Source organism: Trachurus japonicus, chromosome 6, assembly GCF_045865225.1.
Source record: "Trachurus japonicus isolate A0001 chromosome 6, Traja_1.0".
NCBI lineage: Eukaryota > Metazoa > Chordata > Actinopteri > Carangiformes > Carangidae > Trachurus > Trachurus japonicus.
Genome location: NC_140912.1, coordinates 8183241 through 8202596, shown reverse-complemented (window position 1 = coordinate 8202596; position 19356 = coordinate 8183241). Strand labels below are relative to the sequence as shown.

The window sequence follows — 19356 nt, the reverse complement described above, 5'->3', positions numbered from 1 at the left end:
CAGTTCCTCTTCCTGGCGGCGGGGGGCGCTGTGGTGCACAGCGTCAGTCAGCAGCGGAGCAGATGAAGCTCCCTCACTCACATGTTCAGTCTCTGTCCTGTGTTGATGCTCGGAGTCGGAGCAGCCTCTCTCGTCAGCCTCCTCTCTCTGGGTTTGTAGCTGTTCACAGGGATTGGCTCACACCCCGGAGCCTGAATGCATCACAGGGAGGAGTGAGTGTGACATTATTAACAATACACGCAGAGACAGAGACACTCAAACACGTTGACAGAGCCGTCCTCCTGGAAGATGTCGGGGACCGCGACGACGCAGTCCGCGAAAATGAAGAAGGACGAGTCTTTCCTGGGGAAACTGGGAGGAACTCTGGCTCGGAAGAAGAAGTCTAAAGAAGGTGAGACACAAACAAACTGTTTGCTTCTGTTCATACTGTCTGTAACACTGTGAAAGGCCTCGGTGTTTCTGTCCATGGTGCTGCAATCACATGATGCTGTTACTGTGTCCTCCTGTGGGACATCACCGCTGAGCCCTAGTGGGTTCATCTGATTTACTCACAGTCAGTAGGACTGAGTGGCTTCATCTTTACTCCAGTTTGCATTAATGTGTTAGTAGTCTACATGTTCATGTCCAACAGGCGTACACACACACTCACACAGGCTCACCAGGGCCGTTGCTAGGCATTCTGGCCCCCCTGAAAGAATACTAAAGTGGGCCCCTGACCCCTCATTTTCCACTTTTTTTTCTTAGACTATGTATGTATTATCATGTTTTATTAACTTTGTTTTGATGCTAATGCAGCATTCTAATGAGTATTAGTCAGGGTCTTATGCAGAATAATTCAGTCATAAAGATTAGACTACTGGGTTTTTTGTGGGCCCCACTGGGCCCCTGGAGTTATCATCACCTTTCTCCCCTATACAACGAGTGCGTGTCTGTGTGTGTGTGTGTGTGTGTGTGTGTGTGTGTGGAGGTGGTGATGGGTCACACTGACGAAGCCTCAGAGCAGCAGCTCCACAGGCCTTTCACATGAGCCTGCAAACAGAAATAGATCACACAGACGGTGACCGGTGACAGGAATGCAAGGTTATGAAGATAACTATGTTAGAGGAATACAGTGCTGCTGTGTTTAGGACACCGACACACACAGTCACACACACAGACACGCACTCAAACATTTTCCCCCAGTTTTCCCTAGTTGTTGACTGAACTATTTTCTGCCCTTCCCACATGCCAGTCACTGGACAGCTGCAAGGTTTAACACTTCTGTGTCTGTGTGTTTTGTGTGTGTGTGTGTGTGTGTGTTGTCTGCCATGTGTTTGTAATCTCCATTAAAGGAAGGCCACCAGCAGGAGGTTTAATTGTTTAGGAGCATCATTAAATTCCATACTTTTAGGCTCAAAAAGTCAAAGGTCTCCAATGTACATGGCATTTTAACTATAAACCTTTTTTTTTAAACAGTTGAACAAACACAAACGAGAATAATGATTTGGGGGTTGTGTGTAAAATAAGGCACAAAAATTATTCACTATATAAAATAATATCATAAGTTGATCAGGTATAGCCTTCCACAGTCCAAGGGTTCATTATTCTAATAGTTAAACGTAAGTTCATACCAGACAGAAAAAGGTTTAGCAGCACCTTGACATGTTTCAACAGTATTCTTCCCTCTTCTTTAGAGTTGTCAAGGTTCTGCTAAACCTTTTTCTATGTCTTGTATATAAGAATTTAAGTTTAACAAATAGCCTTCCACAGTTTAGTCTAGAGGAGTGTAGAGGAGTATTTCCCTCTGACATTGTGTCTGGCTGATTCTTTGGAAAATGTGTGTAAAATGATGCACATGACGTCATCGTAGACCGATATGATGATACAGATTGTATGAGAAATGAAATCATTTATATGAGTCCATATAGAAAAAACATCATAAATTCCTGGTCCAGCTTTTTAATTGTGGATTTGCCACTTGTTTATGTCTCATAATTACGTATTTGCCCTTTATACTGTGATATTTGATTCCCCTATAAGGTAATTTTTCTAATGTTGATGATATTGAGCAGAAACAGCTCAGGTAATGAGTTAATTAGATGAGTGAGGGGAGGAGTTCTGGCACAGGGAGAGAAATAGAGTGATTGTCTTCCTAATCTACTTGAGTGTTTGTAGTCAGCTGCAGAAAGTGTGTTGTTTCTGTCATGTTGTCGAGCTCAAGTATGACTTTTTTTTTGCATTGTGAGGATGTTCTGCTTTTCTATGTTGAACATGTGTGTTTGGATTTTCAGCATCAAGCTATTTTGAGGATGTTTCCATGGGCGCTGCGGTGTGGACAGAGGGGACTCCACAGTGCCCCTGTGTGGTCAGAGTGGACCAAAGCCTCCGTTTACATAGAGACAGTGTTAAAGAATTAGAAAACAGTAGAACAGAAGAAAGGTGCGAAGGCAGTGTGGCTCATGGAGCGCACGCTTGTGGCCTCACACGCTGCTGTTGCTGCTGCTGCTGTGGTTTCTGTTACGGTACTTTTGGGTGTGGTGCTTTCTATTCTTCAAGGAAACACCCTGCAGAGACGAGTTGCCACTGGAAAAGTTGCTTCACTTTTGCTGAATAATCATTAACAGAAAAGGACTTATGGTTTTTCTAAATCGTCTGGACACTCCTTAGCAACCACACGTGCACATTTTACTACTGTGTTAAACACTTCAATCCTCCTCCTCCTCCTCCTCTTCTTCCTCCTGGAGCATCAGCATATGAGATAAAAACAGATTCCTGTACTGTAGTTGCAGGCCTATGTTCCTGCCTCTGTGTATATCCTGATAAAGTGAAAGGAAGTGTGCCTTTCTCTGACAAGGCATGAGTCCCATTGTCAGCAACAGGCAGTGAACTAATAATGACAGTTTAGCAAAGACAAGAAAACAAGTGAATGCTTTTTAAGGACTGAGGGGAGGAGAGTTAGACACATCCTCGCCATATCACCTCAGTGAGAAGATTGTCTCTGCTCTGAATATACAAAATATAACTACAGCACAGGGTCTAGGATGGATGCTGATGATAGTAAGTCATCTGTTATTCTGTTGTAGTTGTTACTCACTCTTTTTGTTGTTGCTACAGTACTTCTACCTTGTTGTCAAAAAGAATGGAAGTTGAAGTGGGGATGTTATGTGTTGATGGCTGCATCGTGCACACATGGAAGTACGAGTTAGAGCAACACTAGGAAGGTACAATACATAGTTTTATTCAGTTTGCTTCCTTTGCTCTTTACTTTGCAGTCTGGGTGTTTTAAGAATCGTTACGCAAATACACATAGTAACAATGTGAGTGATAAGAATTTGACAGTTATGGCAGTTATTCACTAATTATGTAATGTCAGTTTTGCTTTTCTTTAGAGCCTTGCCAATAAACTGACCCAGCTGATACAGTGATAAAGGTGGGGGCCACCAGGCGGCACAGTATTATCACACTACACTTAACATTCAACGATAACCTGAGTATTACAGTAAAATGTTGTAAAATATTGTGATACATTGGTATTTATTACCTTTTGTCAACATCTGTTTTATCTAATTGGGTAAAGTTCTCCTTTGGTTCATGATCTCACTTAAATCATTTTTATTTTTTCAAATGGCGATGTCAAGCAGACACAGTGACCAATGCTCATAAAAAAATACTGTAGTGCTAAAATATTCAATGCATTTTTGCAATTAACATAATTAAAGATCACACCTTAGTGACTGTGTATCCTTACAATACACAGGCGAGATACCAAACTGCAGTAGCCTAATGTTTTAATATTTTTATTAATAATGTAATAAGGATTTGCAGCACAGAGTGAATATACATGTGTTTGTCCTCTAAGGTTTGAAACAGTCACAGATAAACCTGTCACAATTATTACATAATTGCCTCATCGTAATTATTTTTCATTATTGTTAAAATCGTTTCCACTCACCTGTATAAAAACAGCTGGATGAAACTAACAGACATGTCATATTTCCATCACTATTTCCCTGCCGTTTTAGTGTGGTGAATGTTCAGGTCACAACTTGTCCACAAGAGCGTTTTGGAGTTGTTGGATTGTGTATTTGATGAGTTTGATGAGGGAAACGTGGAAATACCGTGCAGTCCAGGTCTCTGCCCCGCCGATCTAAAAACAGCTTGCACCGACAATTAAAGGTAATGAAACTATTCCTAAAACTATTGGGATTATGGCAATAGGTGAATTTGCCAGAATGTTGAACTATCCCTTTAAACTATGTTTCGGCTCATACTATAATTGTGGCATAAAATGGTCAGAAAAAGACAATTAATCATCAAATTTCATGATCATGATAGCCTCAGAGTTTCTTCTGAATGATGGTTCCACTGTAAAGCGCAGACTTAAATTGCACTAATAACCCAAGTCACAGTTCCTCAATTTTAAAATAGACATTGATTCGGTTGCTTATGTTCAAAATTACTATTGGCATTTTTCTAAACTCAACATCAGTATTAGTATTGACTTCTGCCTTTAGTCTGAACAACATCGGACCTCCTCTATCCATTTACACAGACACACACACACAGCTCACATGACGTCTCATCACTAATCTTTTCAGAACATGTTCTCAAAAGGAGCTGCTCTGGATTGACAGGCTGATGGGATCACAACATGGAGTAATAGGAATAAAATGAATAAATAGATAAATATCAGTTGTAATAGATGAAACAGTTTGGACCATTTCTGCCTGTGGAACAGTCTGACTGGAGCCTGTGTTGGTGTAAATAACCAGAGCTCTATTTAAGGTCCAGTCTGTCTTCTCCATACTGCCGCATTATTTATATCCCCCTTCCAACCCCCCCACTCCCGGTGCCACAGTAAACCGCCTCCCCCTCCACTCTGCAGCTCTGGAACCAAACGAGCCCGGGGTCGATTTCATCCCGCTGCACGCTGCTGTTTATGGCGCTGGACGTTTTTCCCTCTGAAGCAGAAGAAATGGTCCCATATGTTGCTACATGTGTCAGCTCATCACAGACACACAACGCTGTCATGCTTTTTTTTTTGCATGAAGTTGTGCACCGAAGCTGGCATAAGATAAATGATCTTGACTGCAGGCTTTGGTTTTGTATTGAATTAGAGTAATTCAGTTAAGAGGACTAACAGTCACTGGATGATTGATTATCTGCTGCAGCAAAACATATTAAAGGCTCCATTCACATGAGTTACTCACTGAAACAAGTTGATTCTCTCATATCGCTGTGAAATTACTGGATTGCTGCTAATCTGAGGAGTCAGCTCTGATTGTTAAGACAACAAATCCATACAACAGGACATTGTTTGTGTGAGAAAATGCTCCCTAACAACATGCTGCGCTCATAACACACACTATACGGTACATTAGTGGATATGTAGTTAATTCTGTACCTGTCACAGGTCAGTGGAGTCTGTCCTGTGTCCACAGCCCAGAGGTTGATGGTGTGTTACAGTGAGGTTACTTTGGTGCCTTACTGTATGTCCAGTCAGTGTGATATCTCCTTCCTGTCACACACACACACACACACACACACACACGTACGACTCCAACCTCTCGGCGTCTCCGGTAACTGGACCTTAGAGGTGGGGTGGAGGGTTGGGACAGAAATAAACACGTGATGACGCCCCTGCCACTTTTTTCTAGACCCACCGCCTGCCATTCACACACATAAACACACACCGAGCGTATACGCACACCTCAGTTTCTACCTTCACTCGCTGCCACTTTGGGGGGGTGGGTGAATCCGGAGGTTTATATCACAGACATGGCGGGGCTGCTGTGTGGGACCAAGAGAAAGAAGCAAGGTAATTTTTGTTTTTTACCATTTGGATTAGAGGAAGTTGGACATAGAAATGAGGAAGCGGGACCTGGTTGTTACCTTAGTGAACTGTGGGAGAAAAAGTGTCGCCTGCTGTGGGAAGTCAACGAGATGGATGTGTGAAGTTTAGAGTTTATATTGTAGGTTCTGACTGATGTTCCATTTCTGTCAAGTGAAAGTATTTTATTATTATTTTATATCATTCTGCATTAATCTGCGGTAGTAAATGAGTTATTATTGTATGCTTTTTACATTTGAACACAGAGATTTTACTCAAGCCAAAGCTGTGTCCAGCCCGGTGTAGGCTACAGCAGCAGTAATGCAGTGTGATGGACACAGAGGGAGGAAGCAGAACAATTATGATGAAATGCAGAATTGTAATTACAAAGCAAACTGCTGATCTGTTGTCAGATCCAGGGCTCGAGCTCTCAGCTCTTCTGAGACGCCTGGATCAGATAGTAAATCTGTGGGGACCCCTCCTCCTCCTCCTCCTCCTCCTCCTCCTCCTCCTCCTCCTCCTCTTCCCAGGGTAATTCTCTATCCTCTGAGTAAATGCTTTGATGTAGCGATTCTGGTCTGACCATAACATAAACACACTAGTCTAGACTCCCGCTCATTATATCATCAGTTAAAAAATGAATTTACATGCTTTTAATTTGAAAACAAGAGCTCTACTGCAGCCACTTTTACGCCCCCCCCACCCCTTCACACTCTCACCTTGGTTTTCCCTCACAGGCTTTATAAATAACAGGGTCAATGAAATAACAGATTGTGGTCCAGCCAGCTGTGGCTCTAACAAATTGAAGCAGAGGATGATAAAAGGAGTTTGTCCATTAGAGGAAGAAAGCCTTCAAGTCCCTGGAGGATCAGAGGAGAAAGCTTCTCAGAGTGTGTGTTTGTTACTTATTGTGCATCTTTACCATTTCTCAGGAGTATATTAAATCGATGCACTGTAAAAAAGAAAAAAAAAGAGGCAAATATTTACTCTCAGTGTCAAGGGAAGTGCTTCAATGACTTGATTATATAAAATATGTATGGAGACTGCTGTTCCCATGATGCAATCTGCACTGGGAAGGGAAGGGAAGTGAGGAAGTGACAGACATGTGGGCTCAGAGTCAACAGTTTGATAAGCTGTGTCCACCAGAGCAGAGAGTTTCCTATTAGCTGGAAACGGTGAGGAACAAGAAGATTAAATCAACTGTGATGTGGATTTAAATGATCTGACCTGGGTCAGTTCATGAGATAAGGAAGTTTAAACAAGTTTATTTTAATTAAAGTTGTTGAAACTAACAATATTGTCGTTTTGATTGAATACAAGTTTTTGGTAGGAGAAGGTGGAGATGGGGTTAGTTTGAACTATTTTATAAAGTTTGGTGATTCTTACAAAAAAAGTCACACACTCTAATATTTCATTGGGTCGCCTTTAGCTTTGATTACGGCATGCATTCACTGTGGCTTCGTCTCAATAATCTTCTGCAATGTCACAACATTTATTTGCGTCCAGAGTTGCATTAATTTTTCAAAGATTCTCATTGGGTATGGGGTTCAGGTCTGGACTCTGTGGTCACACTGGACCACATTTCTTCCTTGAAGATGATGGTTCCCCACTCTCCTTCCAGTTTTTAATAATGCGTTGGACAGTTCTTAACCCAATTTTAGTCTCAGCAATCTCAATGGATGTTTTATTTGCTTGATGCCAACAATTTGACCCTTCTGAAACAGATTAACATCTTCTCCATGACCACAGGATGTGTCTTCTGACATGGTTGTTTAAGAAATGAGACTGCATCAGTTAGGGTTAAATAAGTTGTTGCCAGCTGAAACATAATCACCCATGCAATAATTATCCAATGGGAGGCTCTTACTATTAGCTTAGTTAAATCCAAGTGGTGACTTTTTTTTGGTTGGGCAATGTTAAAAATCTTAATTTTGACATGACAGCTTGTAACTGTATCATCACACAGTAAAACCTACAGAATTTCCCTCTGACGTACTGCAGTATTGAAAGTGCAGTACTTGAGAAAATTCCACTTAGTTTACCTGCACTGTTGGTCAGAGAAAGAAAAAAAAAGTCATGAGATGAGTTATCTTTGCTGTGATCTGACACTTACAAAGTGTGAGAATAAGTGTGTAAAACCACACTGACAGAACACTTTCCCCACTGGGTTGTTTGTTTCAGTTTGAGCACTAACGCTGTCACCAGTCACACTGATGTTTTCTGTCTGTCCACAGTCTTCCCACTGCCTCTGAGTTCAGATAAAACCCAATATTTCATATTCTCCCTTTCGTGAGCAGGATGTTTTTTATGGGACCTGTTGCTGTTGTACATTGAAACTGATGTTTTTTGTGTTTTGTCTTTGTTTGTGTAGTGAGTGATCTCCATGAGGAGGGAAAGAAGGCCATCAATGCTCCCATGCTGCCCACTGGGACAGACATCCATCCAGAGGACACACTGCTGGGTACATACACACCACACATGAAATACACACCTGCACATGTGAAGGACACTTCATTGGAAGCTGTAACACATCTCGGATATTATATCATGGGACGATCACAGCTTCTTTTGACAGCTGACTCTCAGAGGTTACTGAAGGTCACACAGGCCCGTATGAATATAACACATGTTGACTAATGGAGATGGTGACAGTTAAAGGAGCAGGAAATGAAAGTGGGTGGGGTCCTCACTCAGTGTCCTCAGTCACCACATGAATCACTGTTGATGTGCTGCTGATAGGAAGACTGTGTGTTTGTTTATGTGACAGTAGATTTGTATTTATTGTATTTATTAGAGACGAAAATAAAATATCTGAATCCAGATATTGGGATAAATGTCTCTGGATTCAAACAGGAAATCACTGTAAACCTCCACTCAAACGTCCACTCACTGTTTTCATTCTCTCTCACCTTGTCTTCATCAGAGGAAAATGCCGAGAGGATCATGTTGGACCCAACGTCACGGGAAAATCTGAAATTTAAAGATCTGCTGAAGGTAGGATGGGATTCTGTTTCTGTGCACAGGAAACAAGAAGTAAGGTGAACCAGGCTTCACTGTGTTCTCATGTGTGTGCAGGTCCTGATCGACTGGATCAACAGTGAGCTGGAGGAGGAGAGGATCATCGTCAAAGACCTGGAGGAGGACTGCTACGACGGACAAGTTCTCCAGAAGTTATTTGGTGAGAAAGCGTTTTTCTCCTGCTGCCTCAGCTCTCACAGAGTCTTTGTGTCGGCCAGCTGCCAAGCGAGTGAGTTGGGAATGCGAACGCTCAGTCAGGGGCCAAACACAACAGATTATCGATGAGACGATGGCACCATCAATCATTCATGCTCGATCAATCAGTCAATCGCAGCCTGGGATTTGAGTGCAAAGACGTTCTTGTTTCATCCTGTGAATCTGGTGCATGACAAAGGTCCATGGCAGGAATTTAGCATTTTAAATAAACTGCTGAGTCATTACTTTCTCTGGAAAATGTTACCGATGTTTTCCAGCTGTGCTTTAGACACGACTTCATGTGGTGTATTAGTTGTAGTTTCTTGTTAAAATTGACCTCAGTGTGCAGAATTGTCTTCAATCAGAATTAAAACATACTTTGATAGTGGTCTGAAGAAATACAAAGGAAAACCAAAATCAGGAACTTATTGTATTATTCATCGTACTTCCCTTCCTGAACAACTGGAGGAGGAGCATCAGCTGCAGCCTGACCAGAGCTCACAGGCCTGCTCTGTCTGTTCTGTCTGTGCTCATGAGATTCAGTGTCTGTCCATTCAGTGTATGTTAGTGTGTGTCATCTGGTTGAGGCTGAGGATGAAATTTGATTCTATTTCATGTATTTTTTTCTCTACTTCTTTGAAATCTTGATCTATAATTCACATGTCCCATCAGTTTGACATGACCCGTATTTGAGAACATCTTAGACAGTTACACCCCAAGTCACTAAAACTTTTAACCACATATTTAAACCGGTCGGGCTGTCTTACCAATTCACTGTTCTTTCTTTCCTTCATTCAGTTATAACTACTGGCAAACACAAGTAAATCCAAACCTTCCTTTTATTCTAAGACACACTGTAATGGAAAACTGCAACACTATAAACCTGCAGGCCCATAAATGTGACTAACATGTAAAGATGTTGTCATTCGCAGCAGTATTCTTCCGCTCCAGTGTCCACTGTGATAAATGTGGATTAGCTGCAGTGTCTGGTGAAGCTTCTCTGGGTTGATAGGGACTTCCCTCTTGTGTCTGTTATTTGTCACAGCAGCCTGGAAACGTCACCTTAACGCCACGTGTTAACAGCGACCAAGAGAAAGACCTTGCTCTAACAACTCAAAAATTAGATAAAAGCATCTACAGTACAGCTTCTGACAAAATATTATAAAGAGAATAAAAATCTTACACTCACATTTTAACAATTGCAGTTATTGATTAGATTTATATTTTTATGGTTAAGTGTCACACATGCATCTGTAGAACTCTGAGATTTATTTCCTGTGTCGATACCATATTTAATTTCTTAAATTGTTTCTTCTCTTCATCCTCCATTATGACTGATTTTCGTCTTTGTTGGACAATCAAAGGGAAGCATTTCTCGTGCTCTAACTCCCTCTCCAGCTCCTCTCTCTGTTTTTTTTTATCTCCACACTCCAGCTGGTTCCTTCTTCTGTGCTCCCACATATTTCCCCAGTGTGAACACCAGCTCATTTTTCCAGCCCGATAGAAAAAGTCTCATCTTCCGTTAAGCGTACTCGCACACTAATTTTACAAAAGGCAGCTGACACGAAACAGGACCGACTTTTCATGTTTTTCAGAAGTGTCAAGGACGACAATTAAAACGCACAGCAGGAAGCGTTTTATACAGGGACGTGTGATTTCTTGCTTTGTGTTCAAACCCCTTTTTAGTTTTCACACTCCTTTATCACTTTTGCACCTTATGTAATCTCCTTTTATTGCATCAGTGCCTGTTCTGTGTTTCTTTTTTTATCTGTGCTGCTGGTTCCCTTTTTTTTTTTTTTTTAAGAAAAAATAATATCTGAACCCACGCACTTGAGATAAGCCTCCTAAATCATTTTCCTTACCTCTCCTTAGAGCAGAGAAGTCTTCTTATACAAGTCATCTTTCTTGTCTGCAGCCAAAACATTGAAGCATTTTGGAGATAATCACGTCCTTGTTTTTCAAAGAACACAACCCACGGTGATGCAGACAGGAAAAGAAACATTTCTGTTTTGCACTTTTGCTTTGAAGTACTTTTGTAACTTTGGTCTTTTATAGAAGTGAAGTTTTTTTTTTTTTTTTTTTTTTTAGATCTCTTCAAAGAACAGACACAGCTGGCTTGTATAGAAGAATAGGATATAGAACTGCTGCAGGGCATTGTTCCTGATGGTGTGTGTTTGACAATGAGTACGTTTACATAGTCAACAAAATCCAGTGAAGGTCATAGTCAAATTTAACACGCAATCAAATGAAGACATGTGGACTATTCCTGTTTTAGTCGCATTGTCAAACACATGTACACACTTTCATCTCAATATTAATGCTCTGTGGGAGTTTTGCTGCATTTTGAGACAGGACAGGTACACACACGGCAGGGGTCAACTGTTTTACAGCAGACAACAGATATCAAAGAGATACAGTAGCATATTACATTAAATCAAGTCTCTCCCACCACTCCTTACTTAATTATTTCATCCACTACCTCTGAGTTTGTCGCAGCAGCACAATGTTGTTGGAGACGGCGCCGTCATATTTAGTTTCTTTAAAATAGGGATGGAGCACATAAATTTACATGTAAATATGCCAGATAGTCATAGGCTATTTTCTGTCTGTAGTTCCTAGGCAGGTTGATGTCAAACATTAAATACACACAATGATAAAACATTTTGACTAAAAGAGGTTTTCCTGGAAGCTAGTGATGCAATAACTGAGATTTGGCAGCTCTTTGGGACAGGGAGCATCTGATTTGCCTGAAGTTGGGTGGAAATTATTTTTTTCTTTAACATTTTTATGTGGCTCTTAAAGGACAGCATAGAGTCCAGGACTACTACTACTACTAGCTACTTAAACTCTTTCACCACACTCAGTTCTTCACCATCCAAAAACACACATTAGAATGGGTGGGTATATGGTCATGTTTCTTGGAAAAGAACATAAAAACTATTGTTTTTATATTTAATAGAAGAGAAGTCCATGTGAATGTATTGCATAACTAAGAAGTAGTCCTAACTGCAGCTGAAGCCTTGGTCACAATAAAAATGAAACACCCAAAACTGTATGTTGAGGGTGGAATGTTCTGGAGGGAAAGCCACACAGCATGACAGCCATGTGTCGTTAATCCATCTATGCTCTATAACATGTAAAATGGGAACATGAAAGGAATATTCTCAAAGCAACTTAATCAGAATATCTTATTCGGAATAAGGTTGATGTTACTGCTGTCCATGTAAACATAGTTTTTGTTGTCTCTGGTGTTGTTGACAGAGAAGTTGTCGGGCAGGAAGCTGAACGTGGCCGAGGTGACCCAGTCTGAGATCGGCCAGAAGCAGAAGCTGCAGACGGTGTTGGAGGCTGTGAATGAAACGCTCAGGCCTCATGGCTGGACCATCGAGTGGAGCGTGGACTGTGAGTATTACATTGATGGTGATTTACAGCTTGAAGGTGTTCCGTACTGATTTAAAGGGTTAGTTCGGGTCTTTTGATATGAATCTATATAGCATCCCCATCACCAGTTAGGTGCTGTGACAGTGACTTTCCCCGGACTGCGTCCCGTGAGCGGAGTTCCGGCCTGGTTTCGGTGCTGACGAATGTAGTCCGGCTAGTTGGCTGGGGTCACGAAAATAAAGCGTTTTTCTTCTCAAAACAATATGCGTTCAAAAGAGTGATATATTTGCATCACAAAACCGAAAAAGTCTGACCTCGCAATCGCTTGTGTCATAATCAGATATGTTTATGTGAACTATCCGAGCAGTAAACTCAGTGAAACAGCTGATGGAAACGCGCACAGCCGTCTACAGGCGGCAGCGCGCAGTGATACGGAGGGAGAGAAAATAGCGCCAAGCGGTTGCGAGGTCAGACTTTTTCGTGGACAACGGTTTTGTGATGCAAATGTATCACTCTTTTGAACGCATATTGTTTTGAGAAGAAAAACGCTTTATTTTCGTGACCCCAGCCAACTAGCCGGACTACATTCGTCAGCACCGAAACCAGACCGGAACTCCGCTCACGGGACGCAGTCCGGGGAAAGTCACTGTCACAGCACGTAACTGGTGATGGGGATGCCATATAGATTAATATCAAAAGACCCGAACTAACCCTTTAATGCAGCAAGTCCACGACATTGGAGAAATGACAAGAGACAAGCTGAATAAGTGAAATAACAGAGATTGAAATATCTTGACTTTTACTTCAAATATTAGATTCTACATTTCCCCTTTTCACAGCTCTTTTGATTTGCTCTATACTGAAGTGAATGTGTGAAATTGGTGGAATGACCCTTTAACAAACCATAGAATCTCTTAATTTGCTTTACAAATTGGAGATTGTTTAATCCTCAGCAGAACTACAAACATGAAGAACCCCCTCAGGAGTTAATATCAGAGTTGTGTTGATTCATGCTTTGTTAATTTCTCATTTGCAGCATTTTTCTTCATTTTTTTGTGTCTTAAAACCATCTTCATGCGTCAGTAGCTCACATCTCTTCATTATGTCAGCTTTCTGTGTGGAGGGAGTGACGGTTGGCTCTTGTGATTGGTGTTTCAGCGATCCATTCAAAGAACCTGGTGGCTATCGTCTATCTGCTGGTGGCCCTGGCGATGCACTTCCAGGCTCCCATCAGACTGCCCGAGCACGTGTCCGTACAGGTGGTGGTGGTCAAGGTAAAGTGTCCCATCAAGCTCACGCAGGGGCGGCGTCCATCATCATTATGTGTAGCGTTGTAGGGCACAGGGATGTTTTCATTAATTGATTAATTGAATCCAATTTAATTTAACCTTCATTTAACCAGGAAAGGCCTCATTGAGATTGAACGTTTCCATTTTGAAGAGGGTCCTGGTCATTTGCAGGCAAGATAGGCAGCCTGAAGGATTTCTTACAGACAAACAACTTAAGACACAAACATAAAATGATGGGCAGAATTAAACAGAATTCACAAATACAATCATTTTAACTTACATATTGCTTAAATCGCACTTTAAAGCAGTAGTTCATTCACACATTCACCACGCTATGAGATGATAACGTAATGAGGCGGAGTTGTTTTCGATGCAAATGCGGAGACTGCTTGCCGAAAAACTGCCCCGACGGAAACGCACATCGGCGGTTTTGCATGAATTTACCTTGAAAACAACTCTGTGTTGTAATGTTCTGTTATTATGTCATTGGATTGTGTATTTGATGAGTTTGATGAAGGAAACCAAGAAACCCCATTAGGCTCCGTAGCGTAGCTCTGAGCAGCTTGCGGCTCTGCTCTGCCGTTCTAAAAATAGCTTGCACTGACAATTAAAGTGCCAAAATGTTGAACTATCCCTTTATAACATCTCTTAAACCTAGAAAACAAATGATAACTTACTATCATAGTAATAAATACTACAGTATATCAAATATTGTCTATAGATACAACCTGTATATTGTCTGTTTTGTCTTGTGTGTGCATGAGCTTGCTGTAGTTATTCTGTCATGTCACACATCACTGGTTTTTATTTTGGCAGAAACGGGAGGGCATCCTGCAGACTGCTCTGGTCACCAAAGAGCTGACCAGCACCACGGAGTAAGAGCTCATACACTTCCCATTATGTGTGATCCAATGTTGTTAATATTAAAGGGATAGTAGCATTTTTTTAAAGTGGGGTTGTATGATCTACAAATAGCCCCTAAGTACTTTAATTGCAGTAGAAGACTCTCTGCACTCCTCCCGTTAGCAATATTATATATAATATTATAGCGAACAATGGAACTGTGTGGTTTTTTTTCAGGTAAAACCTCTTTTAGGCCACGAAAATAGGCCGTTTCTTTGGGTCCATTCACAACAATGTATGTTGTAAATCTCTGGGCAGGGCTATGGGCTGGCGTTGCTAACGGGAGGAGTTCAGAGAGTCTTCTACTGCAATTAAAGTACTTAGGGGCTATTTGTAGATCATACAACCCCACTTTGAAAAAATGCTACTATCCCTTTAAAGTATCAATAATAGTAATGGCAGTATGAAGTGTCAGCAGGCTGGAGAATACTGCACGCTGACTGGCTACTTTTATTTTTATTTTAATATTCTCTAATCTTTCTGTTTTTCAGAATGATGATGGGAAGATTTGGTGAGTCTGAGCCACACACACACACGCACGCACACAATCTGTTTCATGTTACAGTCTCATGGCAATGTCCTGTTAGTTTCATTGTTTCTTTGTCCATCTGCTTAAAGGAATAACCCAGCATTTTGGAAAATATCTTATTTATATTCTCTTTGAGAGTTAAATTGATACCACTCCTTTTTACAACAATTACACAAATTCAATACAGACTGAAACCAGCGATTTAAACTACTACTTTTATAAATGAAACTAAAATGTCATAACATATTGAGCTGTAAGTGTGTTTTTTTTGTGTGCTAGACTTGTATTTGCAGGACAGATATGAGAGTGTTATCGATCTCCTTTTATTTTGTTGACACTTTTGGCATCCCGAAAAATGTCAAACTGTTCCACTAAGTATGGATAACCTTTAACTGCTTGTTTCCTCACAACAGAGCGGGACGCATTTGACACTTTGATGGATCATGCGCCTGACAAGCTCAACGTGGTAAAAACGGTAAAAAGAAAATCCTTATCTTTGTTGGACCGATGGCGTAATCACTTGAAATGAGTGTTTTTGTAATTATTCTTGAAAATTGGATTTAATAATATTCTGTTTGTCTTTCTGCCAGTCGCTCATCACATTTGTGAACAAACACCTGAACAAGCTGAATCTGGAAGTTACTGAGCTGGAATCTCAGGTACGAGATTTAATTGATGAGTTGATGTAACTATGTATCGACATAAAATCATCTCAGATTCAGATTCTTTATCAAATGCACTTCTGTTTATCTTTTTGTGTGTGTGTGTGTGTGTGTGTGTGTCCAGTTTGCTGATGGCGTGTACCTGATATTACTGATGGGGTTGCTGGAGGACTACTTTGTCCCTCTGTACAACTTCTTCCTCACCCCTGAGAGCTTTGAACAGAAGGTGATTTCACCCTCCCACAGTGAAACCGATTGGACGATTGTTGCCAATTTGGTGGTTTATATTTATATAAAGTCTTTCCTCTGTTTCCCCTCAGGTGCACAATGTGGCGTTTGCCTTTGAACTGATGCAGGACGGAGGCCTGAAGAAACCCAAGGCCAGACCAGAAGGTATTTAATAGACAGAGATATATTATATTATTACAAGGAAGGATAAAAGATGTAAAACGTTAGGGGATTTTATGGAGGGTGACTGAGATTATGAGTCTCTCATGCTGACAAGGTGCTGTAAAAAAGGCATTGACTGGTTGATGTGCTACAGTAGCAGTCATGTTAAAGGTTGTCCAGTAGGTGGAAACCTTGCTTCACCTTTAAACTCTAATGCAGGATGGATGGTGCTGAGGTCATTCAGTCTTCAGCTCCGCTGTATTATCGGCTTTGTTGAGAACAACTTCCACCTAAATCACAATATGTGTGTGTAACCAGATATGTTACATTATTGTCTTTCACAGCGATTTAAACCTTAACAGCCAATAACCCCTTGTGCTCTGCATGGGCCTCATAGAGTAACAAGTGTGTTGTAGAAATACTGTAGCTCTCAGAGTGAGATCTAATACAGTCAGCTGACGTATGATGATAATCAGCTCCCCACTTCACTGAAGGGCTCTTGATTAATTTGCCAGCTCGTTAAAATCCACAGAATAATGCAGTGACATTTCAGATTTATAATTAATGTTGTGTGATTTAAACAGAAATGTTGTGATTGTGAATAATCACTGCACACCTGAGTTTAGAGTCACGCTCAACCCTCAGGACACCTGACTGAAGCATTTCTATTGAACTTTTCTGTATCATAATATATATATACTATTATTCAATAATCAGAGCTAAATCACATTATATATTATACTATATACATCCACGTGTTTATCCTGTAAGATGATCACAATGAATTCATTTTCTTTCGACGTATTGCTCCATTTTTAATATTGCATGTTCTATGTCACCTTTTTAAATATATAACATTTTTACTGAAGTATGCATTATGTCGCTTTTGCCTTTACTGTCATTATATACAAACACTATATGTAGTCTATTGAGATGAGGATCAAGCAGTTCACAGAGCACAGTTGAATTCGTCTTTAAGTCTTGAGCTAATAGAAGCTGCAGTAGATCTCAGAATGTGTAAATATTATCTCACTCCATGCTATATTAATGCCAGTGCTTCTTCCCTCCACTGAAAACTTCTGACTAAGCCTAAAATGGAAACTGCGCTATACTACACCGCAATCACTACTCACGATTACCGCCCGCAATTTTTGCAGTAATTCAAATCAAGCTATTATCTTCATGGCTGTATAGCTGTACTTATGCTACAGCGTATATACGTTGTGATTAGCATAAGGTCTGTGCAGGTTCATTATAAATGCAAGCAGAGATCTTTGAGTTAATGATATCAACACTGTCACCCCAGCTAACAGGGAAATGTAGACGAGAAGGAGCTTATGGCATGCTAGTGGCTCTGCTGTAACAAATGGTGTCTGGCTGGAATCACTTAAAATAGACCGAGATGTGATGAGAAATTACAGTAAGCAAACAAGCATTTATGAAGAACACCATGGCACTAAGAGAGACCAGAAAGTGGTTTTTTTTTTTTTTTAGGCCTTTCAATCTCTCCTGGTAAGAAATAGCACATCATATGATAATCATTAACAAATTCTTGTGAGCTATTTTGAGCTCCATTTCACTTGAAATTACAAATAATATTTTCATGGAAAGAAGTCCAACAGTAATCACAAAAGAGGCTATTTTGCATTGAAAACATGATGTGGTAGCGCACACCATTTACTTTGTGCCTCAGTCTTGCAAGGATCCAAGGCATTTCTCTCTGACGGACGTTCGCGTTTGCCAAACTAATGACCTCTGCTTTGTCTCAATTCTGTTTCACAGATGTCGTCAACCTGAACCTCAAGTCCACCCTGCGAGTTCTCTACAACCTGTTCACCAACTACAAAAACACAGAGTGAACTTCTCCAGTTCATCCGCTGAAACTGCTCTGAGTTCTGTCCTGTGCCTCTGCTGATATGCATTTCACTCTGGAGATTGGAGGAGACCAACTGGGACTGAAAGTCATTACGTGGGACTTAAAAAGACCCGGTGGGGGGGGGGGGGGGAGGGGGGGCGAAGTAGCCCGAAAAAGGCACTGAATGTCAGTGTTTAATCTTCCCCAAATGTCAGTATTTATTTATTCCTTCCTTGAATGTTGCAACCAGGGAAACCCCTCAGCCTTTATTCCTGCATTTGAATACACAGGAAGAACGTGTTGAATGGTAATACCACAAAGCATTCAAACTCAGTTGTTTTTACTCCTTCACATTATTGAAGAACGTTGAAAATGCTGTTACATACTTTATAATATTTAAAATGCTTTAAATATGAAAAGAATAGTTAGACGTCTTGGGAAGTATGTTTGTTCCCTTTCCTGTCAGGAGTTTAGCTGATACAGCCACCAGTCGATCAGCGTAACAGGTAACAAAATCTGCCTACACGTAACTTTACAGCTGACTGAGTATTTTACCAAATGAATAAATACATATTTTTAATTAATTAAAGGAAAAAAAGCCATAGAACACAATTTTAATTAATTTAACTAGATCAATTGAAGCTAATTAGCATTAGCAAGAGTTAACAGCTTAAACTGCTGCTTGATTTATCCATGCAGGACATAGAGTTAAATGAGAAGTCCCAGCCGTTGTCATGTTAGCAAGACCTATATCTTGTTATTTAAACTTTTCAAATGCAGTATTACATTGGTTTATTCATGGGAATTGCATTCCTCAAAATGTCTAACTATTCCTTTAAAAAGATGTGTGTATTATATACGACCTGTATGTCAAAGTAGTGCCTGAAAATGCTTTGGGTTTTCATACTCTAGCTTTATATGCTATAATCACTTTTCTGAACAGCTGAGGGAACTGCGATAGACTCTTGTTTACTCTCAACTGTGCACACCATATTTCAAGCCATATTTAAAAGCCGATGCTGTTGCCTTCTGCCTTAAGTGCAGTGTGCTCTTGCCATCCCAGGAAAGCAACAGTCAGAGTATCCTCATATTGACTGGCCTTTCAGACGAGTCCCCCGAGGGGGCCTGGACCCACAGAACCACCTGGAGACCCGCTGAGATGTACAGTGCATGCATTTTAAAGCCGGGCTGAATTATTGAGAGAGTGGATGAGTCAATCTAGACTGTGTTCGCAGTGGCTGGCTCACCTCTGTGCGTTTTTTTTTTTTTATCTTGCCTATCAAGAAATAAATGCCTGGAATCAAATGGAAAGAGATTTCATTTTA

The 19356-nt window shown here is 40.7% G+C and overlaps 1 protein-coding gene across 3 annotated transcripts; it reads left to right on the top strand.

The window, feature by feature from the left end:
- Nucleotides 1-74: 74 nt before the first annotated feature.
- parvb (parvin, beta) lies at nucleotides 75-19336 on the top strand. 3 transcript variants are annotated; one of them, XM_085778540.1, is made up of 13 exons: nucleotides 75-391; nucleotides 8181-8270; nucleotides 8733-8803; nucleotides 8885-8987; nucleotides 12284-12424; nucleotides 13562-13677; nucleotides 14509-14567; nucleotides 15087-15106; nucleotides 15538-15599; nucleotides 15715-15783; nucleotides 15911-16012; nucleotides 16107-16179; nucleotides 17959-19336. In XM_085778540.1, the coding sequence occupies exons 1-13, from the start codon at nucleotides 289-291 to the stop codon at nucleotides 18033-18035; spliced, it is 1086 nt and encodes a 361-aa protein (XP_085634666.1). In that variant the 5' UTR covers nucleotides 75-288; the 3' UTR covers nucleotides 18036-19336. The 3 variants fall into 3 exon arrangements, with proteins under 3 accessions (XP_085634666.1, XP_085634669.1, XP_085634667.1); XM_085778543.1 differs by lacking the exon at nucleotides 75-391 and adding an exon at nucleotides 2913-3036; XM_085778541.1 differs by lacking the exon at nucleotides 75-391 and adding an exon at nucleotides 5635-5797.
- Nucleotides 19337-19356: the final 20 nt, after the last annotated feature.